General features: G+C 43.1%; 1 protein-coding gene across 1 annotated transcript in view; it reads left to right on the top strand.

Moving 5' to 3' along the window:
• Window positions 1-18,660, top strand: part of KIAA0586 — a 229,590-nt gene that overhangs the window by 174,789 nt on the left and 36,141 nt on the right. Inside the window, exon 31 of the mRNA XM_082274968.1 lies at window positions 15,725-15,799. Within this exon, the coding sequence (XP_082131094.1) occupies window positions 15,725-15,799 (75 nt within the window). The remainder of the gene's footprint in view (window positions 1-15,724; window positions 15,800-18,660) is intronic.

Here is an 18,660-nt window from a genome sequence, read left to right as displayed (position 1 = left end):
GGCATCAACCATACCCAAAACTGGCCATACACTGTTATTTGTTAAGATTCCTCCATCCACACAAATTAGGTGGATGGGGGAATTCAATTTCTAATTATCTATGGCCAGCTTTAGATTCCTGGTGCCTGGGTGATAACTGGACAATATATAGCTAAGGGATGACTGTGGCAGAGTACCAAATCTCATTAACTGGTATTGCTGCAAGCAAATAATCCTTATAGTTTAGTGAATTAAAGTGGGAGTAAACTCCCATGCTTGACTTTTACCTATTGGTAAGCCTATAGTAAGGCTTATCTATAGGTACAGTAAATATCTCCTACAAGTGCACCGTTTAAGAGATATTTCCTTTTAATGCAGCCAGTGACATCACTGGCGCATGCGTTTTGAAGGAGCAGCATACCCTGCTATTCCTTCACAGTCCTGTGCCCTAAACGGTGGCTCCAGCAAGCATGCTTGGAGTCCGCGAACCCGGAAGGAAGACTGGGTTAAGATGGAAGCGTCCTTAGCGGTGACAACGCGTTCCTGGAGGGCTTCATTTTAGGGAAAGTGTCACATAATGTGCTAGTAGGCGATGCATACAGTGCATCCGGAAGGTATTCACAGCGCTTTACTTTTTCCACATTTTGTTATGTTACAGCCTTATTCCAAAATGGATTCAATGTGAAAGAAGTTTGTTTGAAATCTTTGCAAAAAAAAAAACGAAAAAATAATGTACATAAGTATTCCCAGCCTTTGCCATGACACTCAAAATTGAGCTCAGGTGCACCCTGTTTCCACTAATTATCCTTCAGATGTTTTTGCAAAATTGATTGGAGTACACCTGTGGTAAATTCAGTGGATTGGTCATGATTTGGAAAGGCACACACCTGTCTCTGAGGTCCCACAGTTAACAGGGCATGTCAGAGCACAAACCAAGCCATGAAGTCCAAGGAATTGTCTGTTGACTTCTGAGACAGGATTGTATCGAGGCACAGATCTGGGGAAGGGTACAGAAAAATTTCTGCAGCATTTAAGGTCCCAATGAGCACAGTGGCCTCTATCTGTAAATGAAAGAAGTTTGGAACCACCAGGTCTCTTCCTAGAGCGGGCCGCCTGGCCAAACTGAGCGATCGGGGGAGAGGGGGGGGTGCTTAGTCAGGGAGGTGACCAAGAACCCTATTGTCACTCTGACAGAGCTCCAGCGTTTCTCTGTGCAGGTAGAACATTCCAGAAGAACAACCATCTCTGCAGCATTCTACCAATCAGGCCTGTATGATAGAGTGGCAAATCGGAAGCCACTCCTCAGTAAAAGGCATATGACAGCCTGCCTGGAGTTTGCCAAAAGGCACCTGAAGGACTCTCAGACCATGAGAAACAAAAATTCCCTGGTCTGATGAAACAATGATTGAACTCGTCACCTGGACAATACCATCCCTAAAGTGAAGCATGGTGGTGGCAGCATCATGCTGTGGGGATATTTTTCAGCGTCAGGAACTGGGAGACTAGTAAGGATCGAGGGAAAGGGGAATGCAGCAATGTACAGAGACATCAGTGATGAAAACCTGCCCTAGAGCGCTCTGGACCTCAGACTGGGATAAGAATTCATCTTTTAACAAGACAATGACCCTAGGCACACAGCCAAGATAACAAAGGAGTGGCTATGGGACAACTTTGTGAATGTCCTTGAGTGGCCCAGCTAGAGCCCAGACTTGAATCTGATTGAAAATCTCTAGAGAGATCTGAAAATGGCTGTGCACCGACGCTCCCCATCCAACCTGATGAAGGTTGAGAGGTCCTGCAAAGAAGAATAGGAGAAACTGCCCAACAATAAGTGTGCCAAGCTTGTGGCATCATACTCAAAAAGAATTGAGGCTGTAATTGGTGCCAAGGGTGCTTCAACAAAGTATTGAGCAAAGGCTGCGAATACTTATGTACATGGGTTTTTTTTTTTTTTTTTTAATACATTTTCGAAGATTTCACACAAACTTCTTTCACGTTTTCATTTTGGGGTATTGTTTGTAGAATTTCGAGGAAAATGAATTTAATCCATTTTGTAATAGGGCTGTAACGTAACAATGTAGAAAAGTGAAGTGAAGCGCTCTAAATACTTTCTGGATGCATTGTACTAGCAGATTATGGCGTTGCCGGTTTACTACCGCTTTAAAGTAGAACTATAGGCAAAACTTTTTTTTTTTCATTTTGGATAGAATAAGAGAGGGTTCTAACCCCTGTCAGACTTTTTTGCCATCTGGGTACCATTGTTGCAATTTCCTTTAATTTGCTGTCCCATAGACAAACAGGAAGTGAGAGGAAATCCCTGTATTGAACTAGTGTCCCTATTGGAAGATTTCCCTCCTACTACTTTTCTGGGGAAAACCCAAAATATTGGATTTTCTTTTACGGTCACTTTAAATGGTAATGATAAACAGTACAAATAGAGAGGGTGTATCTCTTTAATGGAAGGGGGGGGGGGGGGCACAGGCAGCAATAATATCTGAAAGATGTTCTAATCCCTCTCCACTCTAACCAAAACTGAAAAAAGTTTAGTTATCCTTTAAGCCTAACCTTTTGTCTTCAATATCAGTGTTTGGACTTTTGTAGATGGGCAAATGCTGAATTCTTTCATATGCATTCAGCTTGAATAAGAAATTGGTTTGAAATGCTTCTATGATCAATGTGAGTTCCCTCATAGGGGATGCTGACCTGCAGTTGACTTTCTTCTAAGCGACTCCGGAATTTTAATTTACTTATATGGAGGAAAAATCAGTTTGACATGTTCCTGTAATGGAGTGACAACTGTCCTTCGGGTAGTCCCCCTTTATTTCCTCTCTGCCACACATTGCACAAGTATGATCTACCTTAATCCCTATCAGTAAGCCGGTCCAGAACCATTGCATGCACCTAATGCTTGAGTGACTACACGTAGACAGGGGGTGTCTGAAAAAGGCCAAAAACAACACAGAGATGCAAAAAGGTTTATATAAGGTGATAACAGTATTTCATAGAGAAAAAAATAGCAAATGATGATACATGATATGGGTGATACAGAATGATGCAAGTAATTCAGCAAACAAGCATCCAGTAAGCAGTTTCTTGAGCAATGGCTTTTTAAAGCCATTGATGTTTGGAAGCAGGGGCTACCTAAAAAGCAGATCTTTGGTTTTCCTAGGAAGGTCTGCTTTAACTTCATGTGCCAGATGTCTGCATCTACGATTTGGAAAGGTGGTGCCATTAGAACTTGCAGCACAAAACTATGTCCAGTCTGCATACATAGTTTTGGTGTAATTTATTGATGCCATAAACGTGTCTGACAAGCAAGGAAACTCAAGCCTTTTCCTGATTATCTGTCTTTTAAATATGGCTGTGTACACACATCCCCTGCAATACCTGAAATAAAACTCTGTAATGAGAAGCAATCAAGGAGAGATCATTTATAGCACTGGTGTGGGGAGAAATCCATTTATTTTCCAGCTTTGCCACATGGCCGTTGCTTGTTTGCATCAGTTGTGCCTGTCTTATTGTCTTCTGGTTATTCTCTAGGGTAGTGGTCTGACTTTGGTGAATGAGCCAATTGTTTTCCTTTGTGTTGCCCATCAAGTCAGTCCCCCATCTGGTTTGCATCAGACTGTTTTCACAGCCAGCAACTGCTGCCTTTTCTATATCCTGACACTCAAGGGCCCCCTGCTATCAAAGCATTACTGCGATAGCATGTGTGTCTGGGTCCATACAGCTGTGCCGTACAGCTTGAAACTATTACCCGAGAAATACTAACTTAGAACTTGAACTGCCTCGTCCATTTATAACAAATAATATATACATACCAGTTAGCATGAGGACTGTCACACCTCTGTGCATTCATTGCCATGACGGCTAATACATTCTGTGTCATTGGCCTTGCCTTTCACCAAGACTAATGAAAAATAACTTGCTATATTGTATTATGACATTGAATTTTAAGCAGGATTTAGGCTCTAGAATTAGTTGGAAGAACATCAGAACCCACTGCAGCAGCAGTACCAAAATTTACACCTGTGGAACTTTGTTCGAAAGAGTATAAAAATCGCTCGTCCGACCATTCAGTGGTGCCTTCATGGATTCAACTAATTTCAAATGACCTTTGGTTTTGAGTACCATATCAATGCCCTGAATTTTGCACAAAGATTTTGGTGTGTAGGATTAACTTTGAAAAGTGTATGTGCAAGTGACTACTTTACATTTTTCATGGTCAGGAGCTAATTCAATGATTGGAAACGTGTTCAATCCTAATCGATTCAACAAAATTTTCCATCCTAGCCCTTCTATTGAGCCTTTTTTTTTTACCCTGGTCAAAACCAATTGTCAATTTGTCCCCATTCACTCTTAAATAATAAAACAAACGTTCTGAAATTGATAATTTTCTAACTAATTTCTACAGGTGTAAGGCTACTTTAAAGTAGAACTATAGGAAAAACTTTTATTTTTATTTTGGATAGAGACAGAGTAACGGAGGGTTATATTTTTATCAGATTTTTTTTTTTTCGCCACCTGTGTCTGATTCCTTAGATTTCCCTTCACTTCTTGTCCCATAGCCAAACAGAAAGTGAGAGGAAATCCCTGCAAATTAAGGGAATTCCTTGGGGACCCCCAGGTCACCAGAACTAGTGTCCCCATTGGAAAATTTCCCCGCTATTACTTTTCTGGGGACAACCCAAAATTTGGGATTTTCCTTTACCTTCATTTTCAATGATAATGGTAAACATGAAAAATAAAATGCTTGCTGTAGATGGAAAGAAAAGAAGCACCTGTGAGGGAACTCACAATGATCATAGAAGCATTTCAAACAGACCTCTTACATTAGTTACATAGTTACATAGTAGGTGAGGTTGAATAAAGACAATAGTCCATCCAGTTCAACCTGTGTAGGCGTGTGTGGCTGTAATCATCTCGCATACCCCTGAATGTTCTGATCCTTGAGATGTACGTCTAGTAGTCTTTTGAAAGCCACCATACTACCTGCAGAAACCACCTCTTGTGGTAGAGAATTCCACAATCTTGTAGCCCTTATTCAGAAGATTGAGGTTTCTGAAAATGTTTTAAGCTTGCTTTTGTGCTATGACCATATATTTTAGATTTGTAAAATATAACCTTGGACTTTCATGTGTTATTGCCAAGAAGAAAAATGGAAACGGGTTTTTTTTTTTTTTTTTTTTACCATATGCGCCTTACACAAAATGGCCTATACTTGGGGAAGTAAAGATAAAGCCATTTCTAGTCTAGGAATTAGTGGTATCCTACCGGAGGAGGCTCTGCCTACTTGGCAGAGGTAGAAAGGTTTCCCTGGGTGTACCAACCTGTGCCCCATGTCGCATGGGCCTTAAGTGTTTGGCAGCATGCCCTGCGAACTAGGCCTAGAACTGCTGTTTACAGAGAGAGAGAGAGAGGGGTGAATGAGTGTTTTCCTACATGGCCTGAAGACCAGGATGAGTGATGAACTTGAAAGTGCGATAGTTACAAGGATCTCAAACTCACTGTCACAAAACCTAGACTGTAGGCCTCAGTGCGGGAATTGGCTTCACATCCTGCCACAAGGAGGCACTACAATGCATATCCATGGCCCTGTGCTATTATGGGTACATGTATTTGAATTTTGAATTTTGGTTATCGATTAGTCTATAGTCACTGGCTCAGTATATACTTCTTAAAATATCACATAGAAAGGCAAAATTGTTAGAATGTTGTAGCCATTAAGGGTTTTGACAAATAACACATGGGAACAGGCCCAGCATTGAGTCACTTCACAAATGCTATTGTCCTGTGGTTGACCTACACAGCACACTAATAAAGGTGAAGCTATAATGAGGATGTTGAACATTTATAGGAGCATAAACCTCTTAATGAGGACATTAGGTGTGAGTGGTGTAATCTCTGTGCACATAATTAAAGCTCCAGTAGTGTCAGATAGACAGCTGAATATTATGAGGTTTCCATTTTTTTTTCCTGTCAAAATGTGGGCATGGAGATTGTATTGTGCAATTAGTATGGGTGTTCTAAGTTCTGACTCAATACCACTTTATTGTGATATGGAAACTAAAGCCTAGTACACACTATCAGGTTTTTCTTGTTCAAATCAGCCGGCTGAATAAAAAAAAAAAAAAAATTAGGAGCTTGCTGTACTAACTACCCAATGTTAGTACAGCGATCTTCTGACAAGGGGGACTGTGTCGTTACCCCCCCCCCCCCACCAAAACACATCGGTCAGCGCTCACACCCATTGGCTGCCAGTGCTGACTGGAGGCTGGTGTACACAAGGGCCAAATGTCGGTTGGTTTTTGTTAAACCGGCCGATGTTCGGCCTGTGGGTACCAGGCTTTATATTGTCTTTATAATGTTTGTGAGTATAACAAGCATGCTTTACTGCATATACAAACTGATTTTGCTGTTGTTGGTTTAGTAACACTTTAACCACTTGCCGACTTCCTAACGCCGATCTACGTCGGCAGTCAGCCCCTCACAGGCAAAGTGACGTAGGACTACGTCACTAGCTTGTGAGGGTCTAGGGAGCGAGCGCGCGCCCCCGCGTGGTCACGGACCCCCCCCCCGCGCGTGTGACCAGCGGACCCGATGTCCGCCGGTCCGCCGGTCACTCGGCAATCGGCGGGGGAGAGGGAGAATGTCAGGCAGCTTGTGTAAACAAGCTGCCTGTCATTCTCCTCGCTGTAAAGACACTGATCAAACGGATCTAGTATGTAGATCCGTTGATCAGTGTCCTTACAGCTCAAGCCACAGCCAATCACAGTAGAAAGCACGCCCCTAGGGATACACACAGCCCCTCCCTCCCAAATAAAGTTAACCCCTTCACAACCAGTGTATTTTTACAGTAACAGTGCATATGTATAGCACTGATTACTGTAGAAATGTCACTGGTAACCCCAAAAGTGTCACAAATGTCAGTCAAGGGTCCGATCTGTCCGCCCCAATGTTGCAGTACCGCAAAAAAAATCGCAGATCGCCGCCATTACACGTTAAAAAAAAAAACCAACAAAAATGACAAAAATCTTTCCCTTTGTTAGTAAACGCGATAACTTTTGCGCAAACCAATCAAAACGCTTTTTGCGATTTTTTTTTTACCAAACCTATGTAGCATAAAACAAATTGGCCGAAAATTTTGAAAAATTTTGATTTTTACTTTTTTTTTTGGTGGAATTTCATATAAAAAAATGTGAAAAATATTGTTATTTTTGCAAAATTGACGCTCTTTTTTTGTTTATAGCGCGTGATCAAAAAATCGCACAGGTGATCAAATACCACCAAAAGAAAGCTCTGTTTGTGGGAAAAAAAGGACGTCAAATTCGTTTAGGTACAGCGTCGCACGACCGCGCAATTGTCCGTTAAAGTCACGCAGTGCCGAATCGCAAAATACCCCCTGGTCAGGAAGGGGGTAAAATCTTCTGGGGCTTAAGTGGTTAACTATTAGTTTAAGTTAAGGTATAGATTTAAAGGGTTAGGTTAGATAGTATGTCATGAAAAAAATGAAACATATTGAGTACGTATCTGCAATACATTTGCAGTTCTCCAAGGTTTGTCCCTTAAACATGCACAGTACAAAAACATAACTGTTGATGTGCCAGAAATAGTGTGCTCCTACCTTCCTCTTTGCCATGACAACACAGCTCTCAATTTCTGTGGTCAACCCTGCCTACTTTCTGATTTATTACAAACACAGAGCTCTCCTCAACTTTATAACCCCTCCTTTGTGTACAGGCAGAAAGCACAGGAAGTTATCAGCTCACAAGTTTTCTGGCAGGATCAACTGATACTTTTTCCACTTAAGCCCCGTACACACGTAGCGATCGTCGGCCGAACGATCGGCCGTCTTTTGTCCCCGGGCTGTCGTGTCTGTTGAAAACTGCAAAAGACTGCACACGAATTTTGTCGGCCAACAACAGCCGACTGCAGAAGTGATGTCATGTGATGGTTAACTTTCCATGTCTTTTTTTATTTTCTGAGCATGCCCAGTCTTGCTAATCTGCTGTCTGTCGGCCGAAATCTGTACTGACTGGCGAACAATCGGCGGTTCTGGTGACGGCAAAAAAATATTTTAAAGTCTGCACGACAGATTCTGTTCAGCCGAAAATGCGCTGTCGGCTGTCGGAAGCATCATACTAACAAGCCTACAATCGGCCGATCGGTCGGCGGCAGAATATTTAAGGCCTACAATCGGTACGTGTGTACGGGGCTTTAGTAAACAGATACAACATAACACAGTTAATGGTATTTGCAGCAGACAAAAGGGAAGTTCATTGTTAGGGTTACATACAATTAAAGCTGAACTCCACACTGCGAGGGTATTTTTTTGTGCCTGGATTTGGACAAAATAAACAAAAAAAAACATGCATTGTATTCACCTTTCCCCATGTTTTATGCCTTTTAAAATGCTTCCAGTACAGAAAAATACCCGTTGATCCCCCTAATTTCCTGTAATGAGCTGACAATGTTCCCCTGTCTGTGCTCTCTTCTGCTGGATTACAAAACTCTTTCCAGCCTTCTCTGTCCCCCTGCACATGAATATATTGATTTTTTTTTTTTGCTCCGCAAACCAGTGCTGCTTTCTTTACTTCCAACTTGACTTGTATTCAGTCACAGCGGGAGTCGGGCCAGGGGAGGAGCAGCGGTGATCGCCGCTGCTCTTCCCCGATCGTCGGGGATCTAGTGTGGAGATCTCCCAAGTGACAGGCAGGGTCAGATTACAGGGTTCAGCATAGCTGAACCCTGGATCTGTCCTTGTGTCACATAGTCACCTCCCCCCCACACACGTCAGTAAGCACCAGGCATACATTAACCCCTCCCTCTCCAATAAAATTAACCCCTTCCCTGCCAGTGTCATTTTTACAGTAACAGTGCATATATATATATAGCACTGAATACTGCAGTAATGTCACTGGTACCCCCAAAAGTGTCAAAAATGTCAGTCAAGGGTCCGATCTGTCCGCCGCAATGTCGCAGTCCCGCCAAAAAAAATCGCAGATCGCCGCCATTACGCGTTAAAAAAAACCACCAAAAATGACAGAAATCTTTCCCTTTGTTAGTAAACGCAATAACTTTTGCGCAAACCAATCAAAATACGCTTATTGTGAATTTCTTTACCAAACATAGGTAGCAGAAAACAAATTGGCCAAAAATTTAAAAAAATTTTGATTTTTACATTTTTTGGGGGGAATTTCATATAAAAAAATGTGAAAAATATTGTTGTTTTTTCAAAATTTACGCTCTTTTTTTGTTTATAGTGCAAAAAGTAAAAATCGCACAGGTGATCAAATACCACCAAAGAAAGCTCTGTTTGTGGGGAAAAAAAGGACGTAAATTTAGTTTGGGTATGACCGCGCATGACCGCGCAATTGTCAGTTAAAGTCGCACAGCGCCGAATCGCAAAAAGTGGCCCAGACGTAAGACAGCAAAATCCTCTAGTGGTAAAGTGGTTAAAAGTATGCAAATTCTCGAGGCATCCCAGTCTAAAATGTAAAAACGTAAATGTTACTTATCAATGGGACACATGAGCCGGGGACAATACACACCTGCCTTGATGAAATATACTTCACAGTGGAAGCTCCTACCTTCATATCAGAGGCCCACTTTTATACATAAAAGCCCCATTACATCAGGATTGCCCCTATGCATGAGCCTCCCCATCACAGAGCCCTCTCTTCACATCAGAGCCCTACCTTTTGGCTCCAGTAGCATAGCAGAGCATGGGAGGTGGGGGTTTGAAGGAAGCAGACTTCCTGATGCTGGTGGCTGGATCAGTCACACATTGGCATGGTGCGGGCGGGCTGGCCACCATCTTTATAGCAAAGAATAACACTGTGTGTCCTGGTCCTGGAACGTCATTGGTTGTTATGGTGCTGGTGGCTGGCCAACCCACACCATGGCACCTCATGACTTTGATCCAGGACAAACTGTTCACGGCACTGAAAAAGCACTGAATTTGAGTGTGGGGGGTAAACTTGGGTCATAGCTGTACTATGCAATACCAAAAACTGTTTTGTATTACAGGGGCCTGATTAGATAGAAATTGAATAGTTGTTTCAACTAAACCTGCACATTGCAAAGATTTGACAAATACAGAAGAGACTGTATAATCAAAGTGTTATGTGTATGGCTGGCTTCATCGAAGTAATATAAGGCTTATTGATAGGGATCCACCTAATTGGGACATCTGTTGCTACTTTACAGTTTCCAGCGTGCTAAAGATTCTCACTACCTCATATACATTGCAGCAACATCAGTGCTTAGTGCACCATCTCGGTGTCTGTTAGCCAGCCACATTCTCTGTATAGTACAGAGCAGACCCCAACTCCTGCAAGAGGCGCTAATCTCCCCTACTGTCAGTGTCTGTCATAAAGCAGATATATTCAGCTCTTTGCAGTCTTTTGTGGGTATCTCACACTTTTGGAATGATTTCCTAGTGGGAGACTTCAACCCTCATATCAGAGTAAATAAAACAGAGGTGTTTGCCAGATTTGAAATGGACGCAGTGGGAGGAAGATGTTGGCAGCGCATTATCTGTCAAGTTAAGTAGCTGCCTATTTTTAGTACACGCCAGCATTTTTACATCTTTACCTCTTCCCTTGTCACCAGGATAACACTACTCCCCACTGGTTCCCTTTATCATGTCCTTAAACCCCTTCCCATCATAATGTATGCTCTTCCTCACAGACTATAGTTATGTTAATAAATAAAACCACTGTCATGGAAGACATTAAAAATATTTCTTTATAGCATATGCGATATTATAAAGTTGTTATATAATTATTACTTTACATAATTTATATAGCACGAACAGTTTGCATTGTACTTTTACAAAATAAAGGAAGACCATTGCAACACAACTCAGTTTGAGAGTGGAGGATCCTGCTCATGAAAGCTTACAACAGGTAGTGGAGAAGGTAGAAGTACAGTTTTAGGTGGAGAAAGGAAAGACTTCCTGAAGAGATCCATTTTCAGGGATCACCTAAAGGCAGGCAGAGAATTTTTAATAGAAGGACAGAATATGTTAGCAAGTTCCAGAGGAAGGGAAAGGCTGTGGGGAAGTCCTGAAGGCAAGCATGGGAGGAGGTGATGAGAGAACTAGAGAGCAGGAAGTCTTGGGAGGAGAAAACGGTATGGTTTGGGTGATAGTTTGAGATTAGGTCATTTGTATTTTTTAATTGTATACGTTGGGAAAGCAAACGCCAGTGGAAGAATTGACAGACAGAGATAGGTGGTGGACAATGATCGATTAGTAAGGTAGAGGAGTCTAGCTGTGTAAAGGTATCCCATCCAGAAAGGAGTTGCAATTTTCAAGAGAAGAGAAGGGATTTTTTAGCTTTGTGGTGTCGTTGGTTAAGAAGGGGTGAATTGTGGAAAGGTTACGGAGGTTAGGGCAGAAAGATTTGGTCAGTGATTGAATGTGGGCCTAAAGGAGAGGTCAGAGTCTAGGATTATACCTAGCACCCTTGCATGAGTAGAGGGGTTGATAATCAAATATAAAGAGACCTCTACCTATGGCACATCCCAAATGTAATATTCAAACAAAAAGGTGTAGAACCCATTTCCGCCAAAGGTGGACTTTACTGGCATTAGCATGAGACCAACACACTTCTAGTATAAAAGTATTAAATATTTTATTTTAACATGTAATAATAAAACAGGATGTTAGCATGACATCCAAAAACAAAGGTACAATAAAATCCTTAAGACAACATTGAAATATAGGATGAAGCCCTAGGACAGCACCTCCCTAGCTCACACATCTTTGGTGTCAGTTCCCAAAAGGGGGGGTGTTTCATGTACTGGGTCGCCTCCGCTGTTCAACGCGTTTCGCTATAATGCGTAGCTTCCTCAAGACCAATTTAAGAGGAAATCCTATTCTGTTAATCACAGTGAATATATGTTACAAATAGATACAATTTAATCGGTTCCTTTTATATATTAACATATATTTCATATCAATATCAGTGAGTTGACAATGCCCAAAAACAGAAGACTTACAGCAAGGTCAGCTGGATCCATAGCAGGTCATAATATGCATATCTTTTGGCCAGACACAGGGACCACAAATTATCCCATCTATGGATGCACCATTGCAAAACGGGTAATTTAAAGTCCCAAAATCACCATAGCCCGTATAGAAGGGAGAGAAAAAAAAAAGAGAATATTCTGTAAGAAGACCCTTCAGTGGAACCTGTAACTGCTATACATTTACCTTCTTATATTATCTATTATTATGTTAGGCTCATTCCTGTCTCTAAAAACTTGATCTCTGCCCTTCAGGTATCAAATAGAGTGTATAACATGACCACTAATTCTTTCTGTGGATGGTGCAAGGCAAAGAAATGTTGATCAAATGCCTAATGCCTTGTATCAGGGTAATGGGGACACATATTCACCCTTTCTTAATAGAGCCTCTGGCCGATGTCCTAGAAAAGTATCCCCCAGCTGGAAACAAAAAGTTTCACAGCATCAGCGCTATCATTCATCTGTACATCATAGCCCCATTCTTAATCCAGGTCCAATGCAGTTGGGGTATCTTACCTCTATACTACTGCCTCACAGCCAGATCCCTGTCCGTTCATACAGAAGGATAGAGCTCTTCTGGGGGATCCTTTTATGTCCCCATGGTGGCGCGCGTGTACCTGGAACGTCCGGATTGTGCCATCACAACGTCACGTGCGTTACACCCACCGCGCATGCTCAAAATGGTGCTCAGCGTGACTGAGTTCTCCCCTTGTTCCTGTCTCCCAATCAGGAGAAAGCCCCACCTTGCCCTAGTAAAAGATGACCAACCAGGGGAGGGCAGAGAGAAAAGGGAGGAACAAACCACCCAAGGCAGAAAAACAGCCATCCAGAATGCATATACCCGCCCAAGAGACAGCAACCAAGCAGGATCGGCTGGTCCACTGAAGCCAGAAATCCATCCCAGGGATTACAGCACAAGTCAACTACACTTCCAAACATTTAAAAAATCGAAATAACATATCTCGGATATAGGAGAAAGCATCTCAATACCAACCATGGGGTATACAAATCGACAGCAATGTTCCTGGAATATAAATACATAACAGTGATTTCTTGTAAGGCAGACTATACTAGTAACTTTATAATGTAACTAGGAGAAGTCAGCCAAGATTTATCAAGCCCAATAGATAAAGAAAAGGACTTCTAAAGAGAAAAATGGAATTGGAAGAATGAAGGACCACAAAAAGTACCCAGTGTAACATGTAAATGAGCCTATAAGTAGGGTTTAAAGCTAATGGCCTGATGGAGTGCCGTATTGGCTTGTAGCATAAAGCTCCATCTTGCTTCTTGTTGGAGAATCTTTGTCTAAAATCCCCACCTCTTGGGTTCGGCAAAATGCATTCTAACGCCACGTATTTAATAACACTCGTGTCCTGTTTATGGATCAACGCAATATTTCGGCCAATAGGAGTAGCTAATTTATTGCTTTTGCCATAGTATATGTGGTCCTTCATTCTTCGCCAAAATTGGTGTTTGTTCTTACCTATATAAAATGCCCCGCAATTGTAGAACATTATATACACAATCCCTATAGTCTGACAGTCAACATAATGAGGTACCGTGTGGAGTTTTCCATTTGGAAGATAGTGTTTAATTTTCAAATATCCACGGACAAAATTCACAGGGCCCACATTTCCAGGTGCCCCTAATCTGCTGCCATTTGATTCTAAAGTATCTACAAAATTACTTTCAGTCACTTTATCTTTTACTGATCTAGCTCTCCGATATGTTATCTCTGGATTGTCCCTGATGTATTTTTTCAAAACAGAATCATTGGTCAGAAGATACCAATGTTTCTGGAGGATCTCTTGGACATGGCCTTGCTGTTTATTAAATGCAATAAGTCTGACTGTGTCTGGGGATGTCCAAGTGTGTTTTTTGAATAGCACCGCCTCACGGATGGACTTTTTAGAGGGGCTGATAGTTGTGTTATTGATCTTGATGATAAAATCAGGCGAGTCAAAGAAAATTTCCAGCTCAGCTTACTGATCAGCCTGCAACCAACCAAATTATCCTGTCTAACAGTATGCGCTAAAAATGGGTTTAGTTGGCACACATTTGCAATTACTGTACATGTGTAAGCTGAAGAGCCTCTTTACAGCACCCCAGTATTATCTGCAGTCCTAATTCTAAATTTTGAGAGCCTCCATAGTAGATATAATGGATGGGCAAAGGGCAGGTGAGCCTGGAAAGAACCCACCCCTCCTTAAAGGCACTGCATTAAGCATTAAGCACAATGGCGGCAAAGGTGTCAAGCGCGTCACCACACCAATATCCCAACAGTACAAACAAATGGCCATTGCCCCCACCTATAACTGCCTTTGCAGCAAGGAGCACATGGAAGGGCAACGTATGTCAAACAAAACCAAAGAAAATTCCCAGCTCAACTTACTGACCAGTCTGCAACCAACCAAATTATCCTGTCTAACAGTATGTGTTAAAAACAGGGGTTTAGTTTGCACACATTTGCAAATACATGCATAAGCTCCAGAGCCACTTCACGTTCCCCCGGTATTATCTGCAGTCCTAACTCTAAATCAGAAGAGGTGGTTTTCATTTTTAAAGTTTCAGTTTAAACATTTTTGCTATGTCATAGGGAATAATTAAAACATTTTTGGTGCCTTAGCAGTACTGTGAAAAAGAAATTTATTTTATCTCAAATTCCACTAGAAAATAAACAGTGCACTTCCTGGCATGTTGGTGGGTGCATAGGCACTCCTGTATCCACATTCCTATAGCTGTATATCTGCAGTGTGAGAGCTTTGTTACCTTTGACTGCTAGTCTCATTAGATTAGGAGTAAAGGCCCGTACACACGTACCGATCGTCGGCATACAAACGTCGGTGGACGAAGGATCTGCCGATTGTACGCGTGTTAGTATGGTGCCTCCGACAGATGTCTGCGCACAATCCGCGGACAAAAGTCTTTCGTGCAAACATGAAAATATTTGTATGCCGACACCAGAACGGACGATTGTTCGCCTGTCAGTACACAATTCGGCCGACAGACCGCAGATTTGCAAGACTGGGCATGCTCAGAAAATAGAAAACACAGGGAAAGTTAACCATTACATGACATCACTTCTGCAGTCGGCGGACAAAATTCTTGTGCTGTCCTTGTGCTGTCTTTGCACTTTTCAGCAGACACCGACATCCCGGGGAGAAAAGAGGAACATTTGTAAGCCGACCATCGGTACGTGTGTACGGGGCTTAAGATCTAGAAATGTCACTTCTGTGATGATTACTGTTCTCCTTGCTGGAGGCTCTAACTTGAGGAAGCAAAGCTGTATGCCACTACCAAGATGGTCACTTCCATAAAGAGACTGTACAAAACAAGGTCAGTATTAGGGAACAATCACCTGCAGGGAGAGCCTCCACCTGCCTTTTATTAGGCACAGCTTCAAGAGAGTTTAATTCATTTGAAGGATGGAGGATAATTTTACGTGGAATAAAAACCTCTCCTTCTAGTACGTAATCTTCAAATTTCTTTATTATATAAAACTCTGGAAACATGGAGGAGTAAGCATTTAAAATGTGAAAAACTAAACACTTAAATAATAGAGATTTGTAGACCAAGTGCAAATGTGTCCATAAATATATTGACCTGCTGCCATCAGAGATCCTGGGCTTGTTATTAAATGTCTATATGAACAATTTTTGATTTTCATATTATCTATCAGTTGTTACAAAAATTTTTTATTTGTGTTTGACAGTCACACAAGGAACACAGGATGATACAGACAGAACTCGTGTTGAACCCAGTGTTTATCTCCGGTCCAAATTTTCAGGTATTGCTTTATAGTACTTTTCTCTCCACTCCTGTTGTTTTTTGCAATACTAATAATAATAAAAAATAGTAGCTGACCTTTTCCCTGTTATTGACTTTCCATGACTGTGTTCCTGCATGGAGGTGGTCATCTTGGTAGTGGCAGGGCTTTGCTTTCTTGAATTAGAGCCTCCAGCAAGAGCTCCTCTAGTGGCCTTGGCTCTCTGTTTTGGCAGTGGTCCTTCGGCGTGTCTTTTGGCTTAAATGCTGGTCTGCGTATCAGACTTCTAAAAAGACCTGACTGATCTCCCCTCGTGGGGATTGCCTATTTGGAGCTACCCTGAATAACGTCATTAAAGGTCTCACGGGGGAAGAGTACCTTTCTTCCGCAGGCTACTAAGGGCAAGGACCCTTGTCATAAACGTGGGCCCTCCTTCTCAGCTATAATAAGTTTTTTCATCCCTCAGGGTCGCTTGACAAGGGCTCACAGCCTTTCAGGGCCTCTTCTGGAGGATCCAAACAAACCTGGTCTGGCAAGCCAAGAGCAGATTTCTCCAGACCCACGGACAAGGCTCCTTCAGCATGAAGGTGTGCTCTCATCCATTTTCGGGGGTGGGGGGATGTCTTCGCTGGTTTCCGGGCCCATGGACTTCCTTGGTACAAGACAAGTGGGTCCACCAATTTATTGGGTCCACCAAGTCGAGTTTCGCTCTTGTCCCCCAGCAAGGTTCTTTCCTTCCAACCTGCGCCTGTCCCCAGACTGCTTACATGGTCTGTTTGGGGCGGTACAAGACCCGTTACTTCGAAGGGTGATTGTCCCAGTTCTGACTTCGAAATGTTTTCAGGGTTTTTACTCAAACCTGTTTACAGTTCCCAGGAAGGAAGGCAAGGTGCGTCCAATCCTGGACCTCAAGGCACTGAACTGCTTTGTGCGGATGCAGAAGTTCAGAATGGAGTCCATTCGCACTGTGGCATCCCTACATCACGGGGAATTTCTTGCTTCTGTAGACGTCAAGGATGCTTACCTTCACATTCCAATATGTGTCGGTCACCAGCGCTTCCTCCACTTTGCCGTTGGAGAGGAACATTATCAGTTTGTAGCGTTACCCTTTGGTCTTGCCTCTGCTCCTCGGGTCTTCACGAAAGTAATCGTGATACTGGGCTACTTGGATGACCTCCTTCTGCAAGCGGAGTCTCCTACTGCTCTGGTGGAAAACCTGGAAATCACCATAGGAACTCTGAGGGAGTTCTGCTGGATTCTGAATTTTCAGAAGTCTCCTCTGGTTTCTGTCCACAAAGCTGGACTATCTGGGTCTGACTCTGGACTCTGGGTCCTCCTTTCTCTGGACAAACTCCAAAAATTGCAGGCTGCAATTTGTCTCCTGCTGTCCAGCAGATGGTCATCCTGCCAGACATGCATGCAGGTGTTGGACCTGATGGTGTCTACCTTTGGGGCAGTTCGGTTTGCACAGTTCCATACAAGGTCCCTTCAAAGGGAGATTCTGGCCAAATGGGATAAGACTCCGCAGTCCGGAGAATAAAGGAGTCCCTGATATGGTGGCTCGGTCTCCGGTGCTTCGGCTGGGCAAATCCTTCCTCCCCTTGTATTGGACAGTGGTCACCGGGGATGCCAGCCTGTCCGGCTGGGGAGGTGTCCTCAGCAAGCATTCTGCTCAGGGGATCTGGATGCTGGAAAAGTCCAGACTACGATCAATGTCTTGGAACTCCGAGCAATCAGACAATGCCACGGCCGTGGCTTATGTCAATCACCAGGAGGACACAAGAAGTGTCCTGGTGGCTCTGGAGTTAGCTGGCATTCTAAGGTGGGCAGAACGGGTGGTTCTAGCCCTCTCTGCTGTACACATTTCCGGGGTGGAAAACTGGCAGGCGGATTACCTCCATTGGCAGGCGTTGGACCAAGTGGAGTGGTCCTTTCATCCGGAGGTGTTTTATCAGTTGTGTCTCTGGTGGGGCATCCCTGAGGTGGATCTGTTGGCGTCTCGGCTCAACAGAAAGGTGCAGAGGTTTGTGGCTCACAGGGTGTCGGAATTGGGTGCCTTATCCTGTTCATCTTACTTGGTGGTTCACAAAGGTAAGGTGGCTCTTCGTCCCTGTCCGTTGCTCCTTCCAAAGGTTATCTCTGATTTTCATTTGAATGAAGACATTGTGTTGCCTTCCCTGTGTCCCAGGCCAAAACATCCAAAGTAAATTGCCTCGCATGCATTGGATGTGGTCTGGGCAATTAGGGTGTACCTGTCAGCTGCAGAGTTTTTTTTAGGAAGTCAGACCCACTATTTGTGCTCATGGATGGGCCTCGGAAAGGGATGTCCGCTTCCTCTGCGACCATTTCCAGATGGATCAGACAGACAGTGATTCAGGCCTATTCCATCAGGGTACAGGTTCCTCCTTTCCCTGTCAAGGCACACTCTATTCGGGTGCTAAGTGCCTCCGCGGCCTTCCGTCATCTGGCGTCAAGGACCCAGGTTTGCAAGGCGGCCACCAGGTTGTCGGTGCACACTTTCACAAAGTTAAATAAAGTGGATGTGTTGGCATCTGCGGATGCTTCCTTTGGCCACAAGGTTTTGCAGGCTGCTGTTTAGAGGACCTGGTCCTCTTTGAGGGTGTATTGTTTTTTTCAGGTAAGCTCCAATAGTTTTGGTTGAGCTCCTGTTGCCTGATCGGCTACTTCTTCGCCTTGGGATTTTTATGCTGTTCCCACCCCTCATGTTTAACACTCCTTTGGGACGTCCCAATGGTTAGGAAGATCAGGAGCTGTATCCATCAATGAACGAAAGAGAAAATGGGATTTTTGACTTACCGTTAAATCTATTTCTCTGATGTTCATTGACGAACACAGCACCCACCCCTCTGTGAAATTGTAAT

This window comes from Pelophylax lessonae (assembly GCF_965119305.1).
Source record: "Pelophylax lessonae genome assembly, chromosome: 13".
Lineage (NCBI taxonomy): Eukaryota > Metazoa > Chordata > Amphibia > Anura > Ranidae > Pelophylax > Pelophylax lessonae.
The sequence above is the reverse complement of the archived record's forward strand: the minus strand, read 5'-3'. Positions and strand labels throughout refer to the sequence as shown.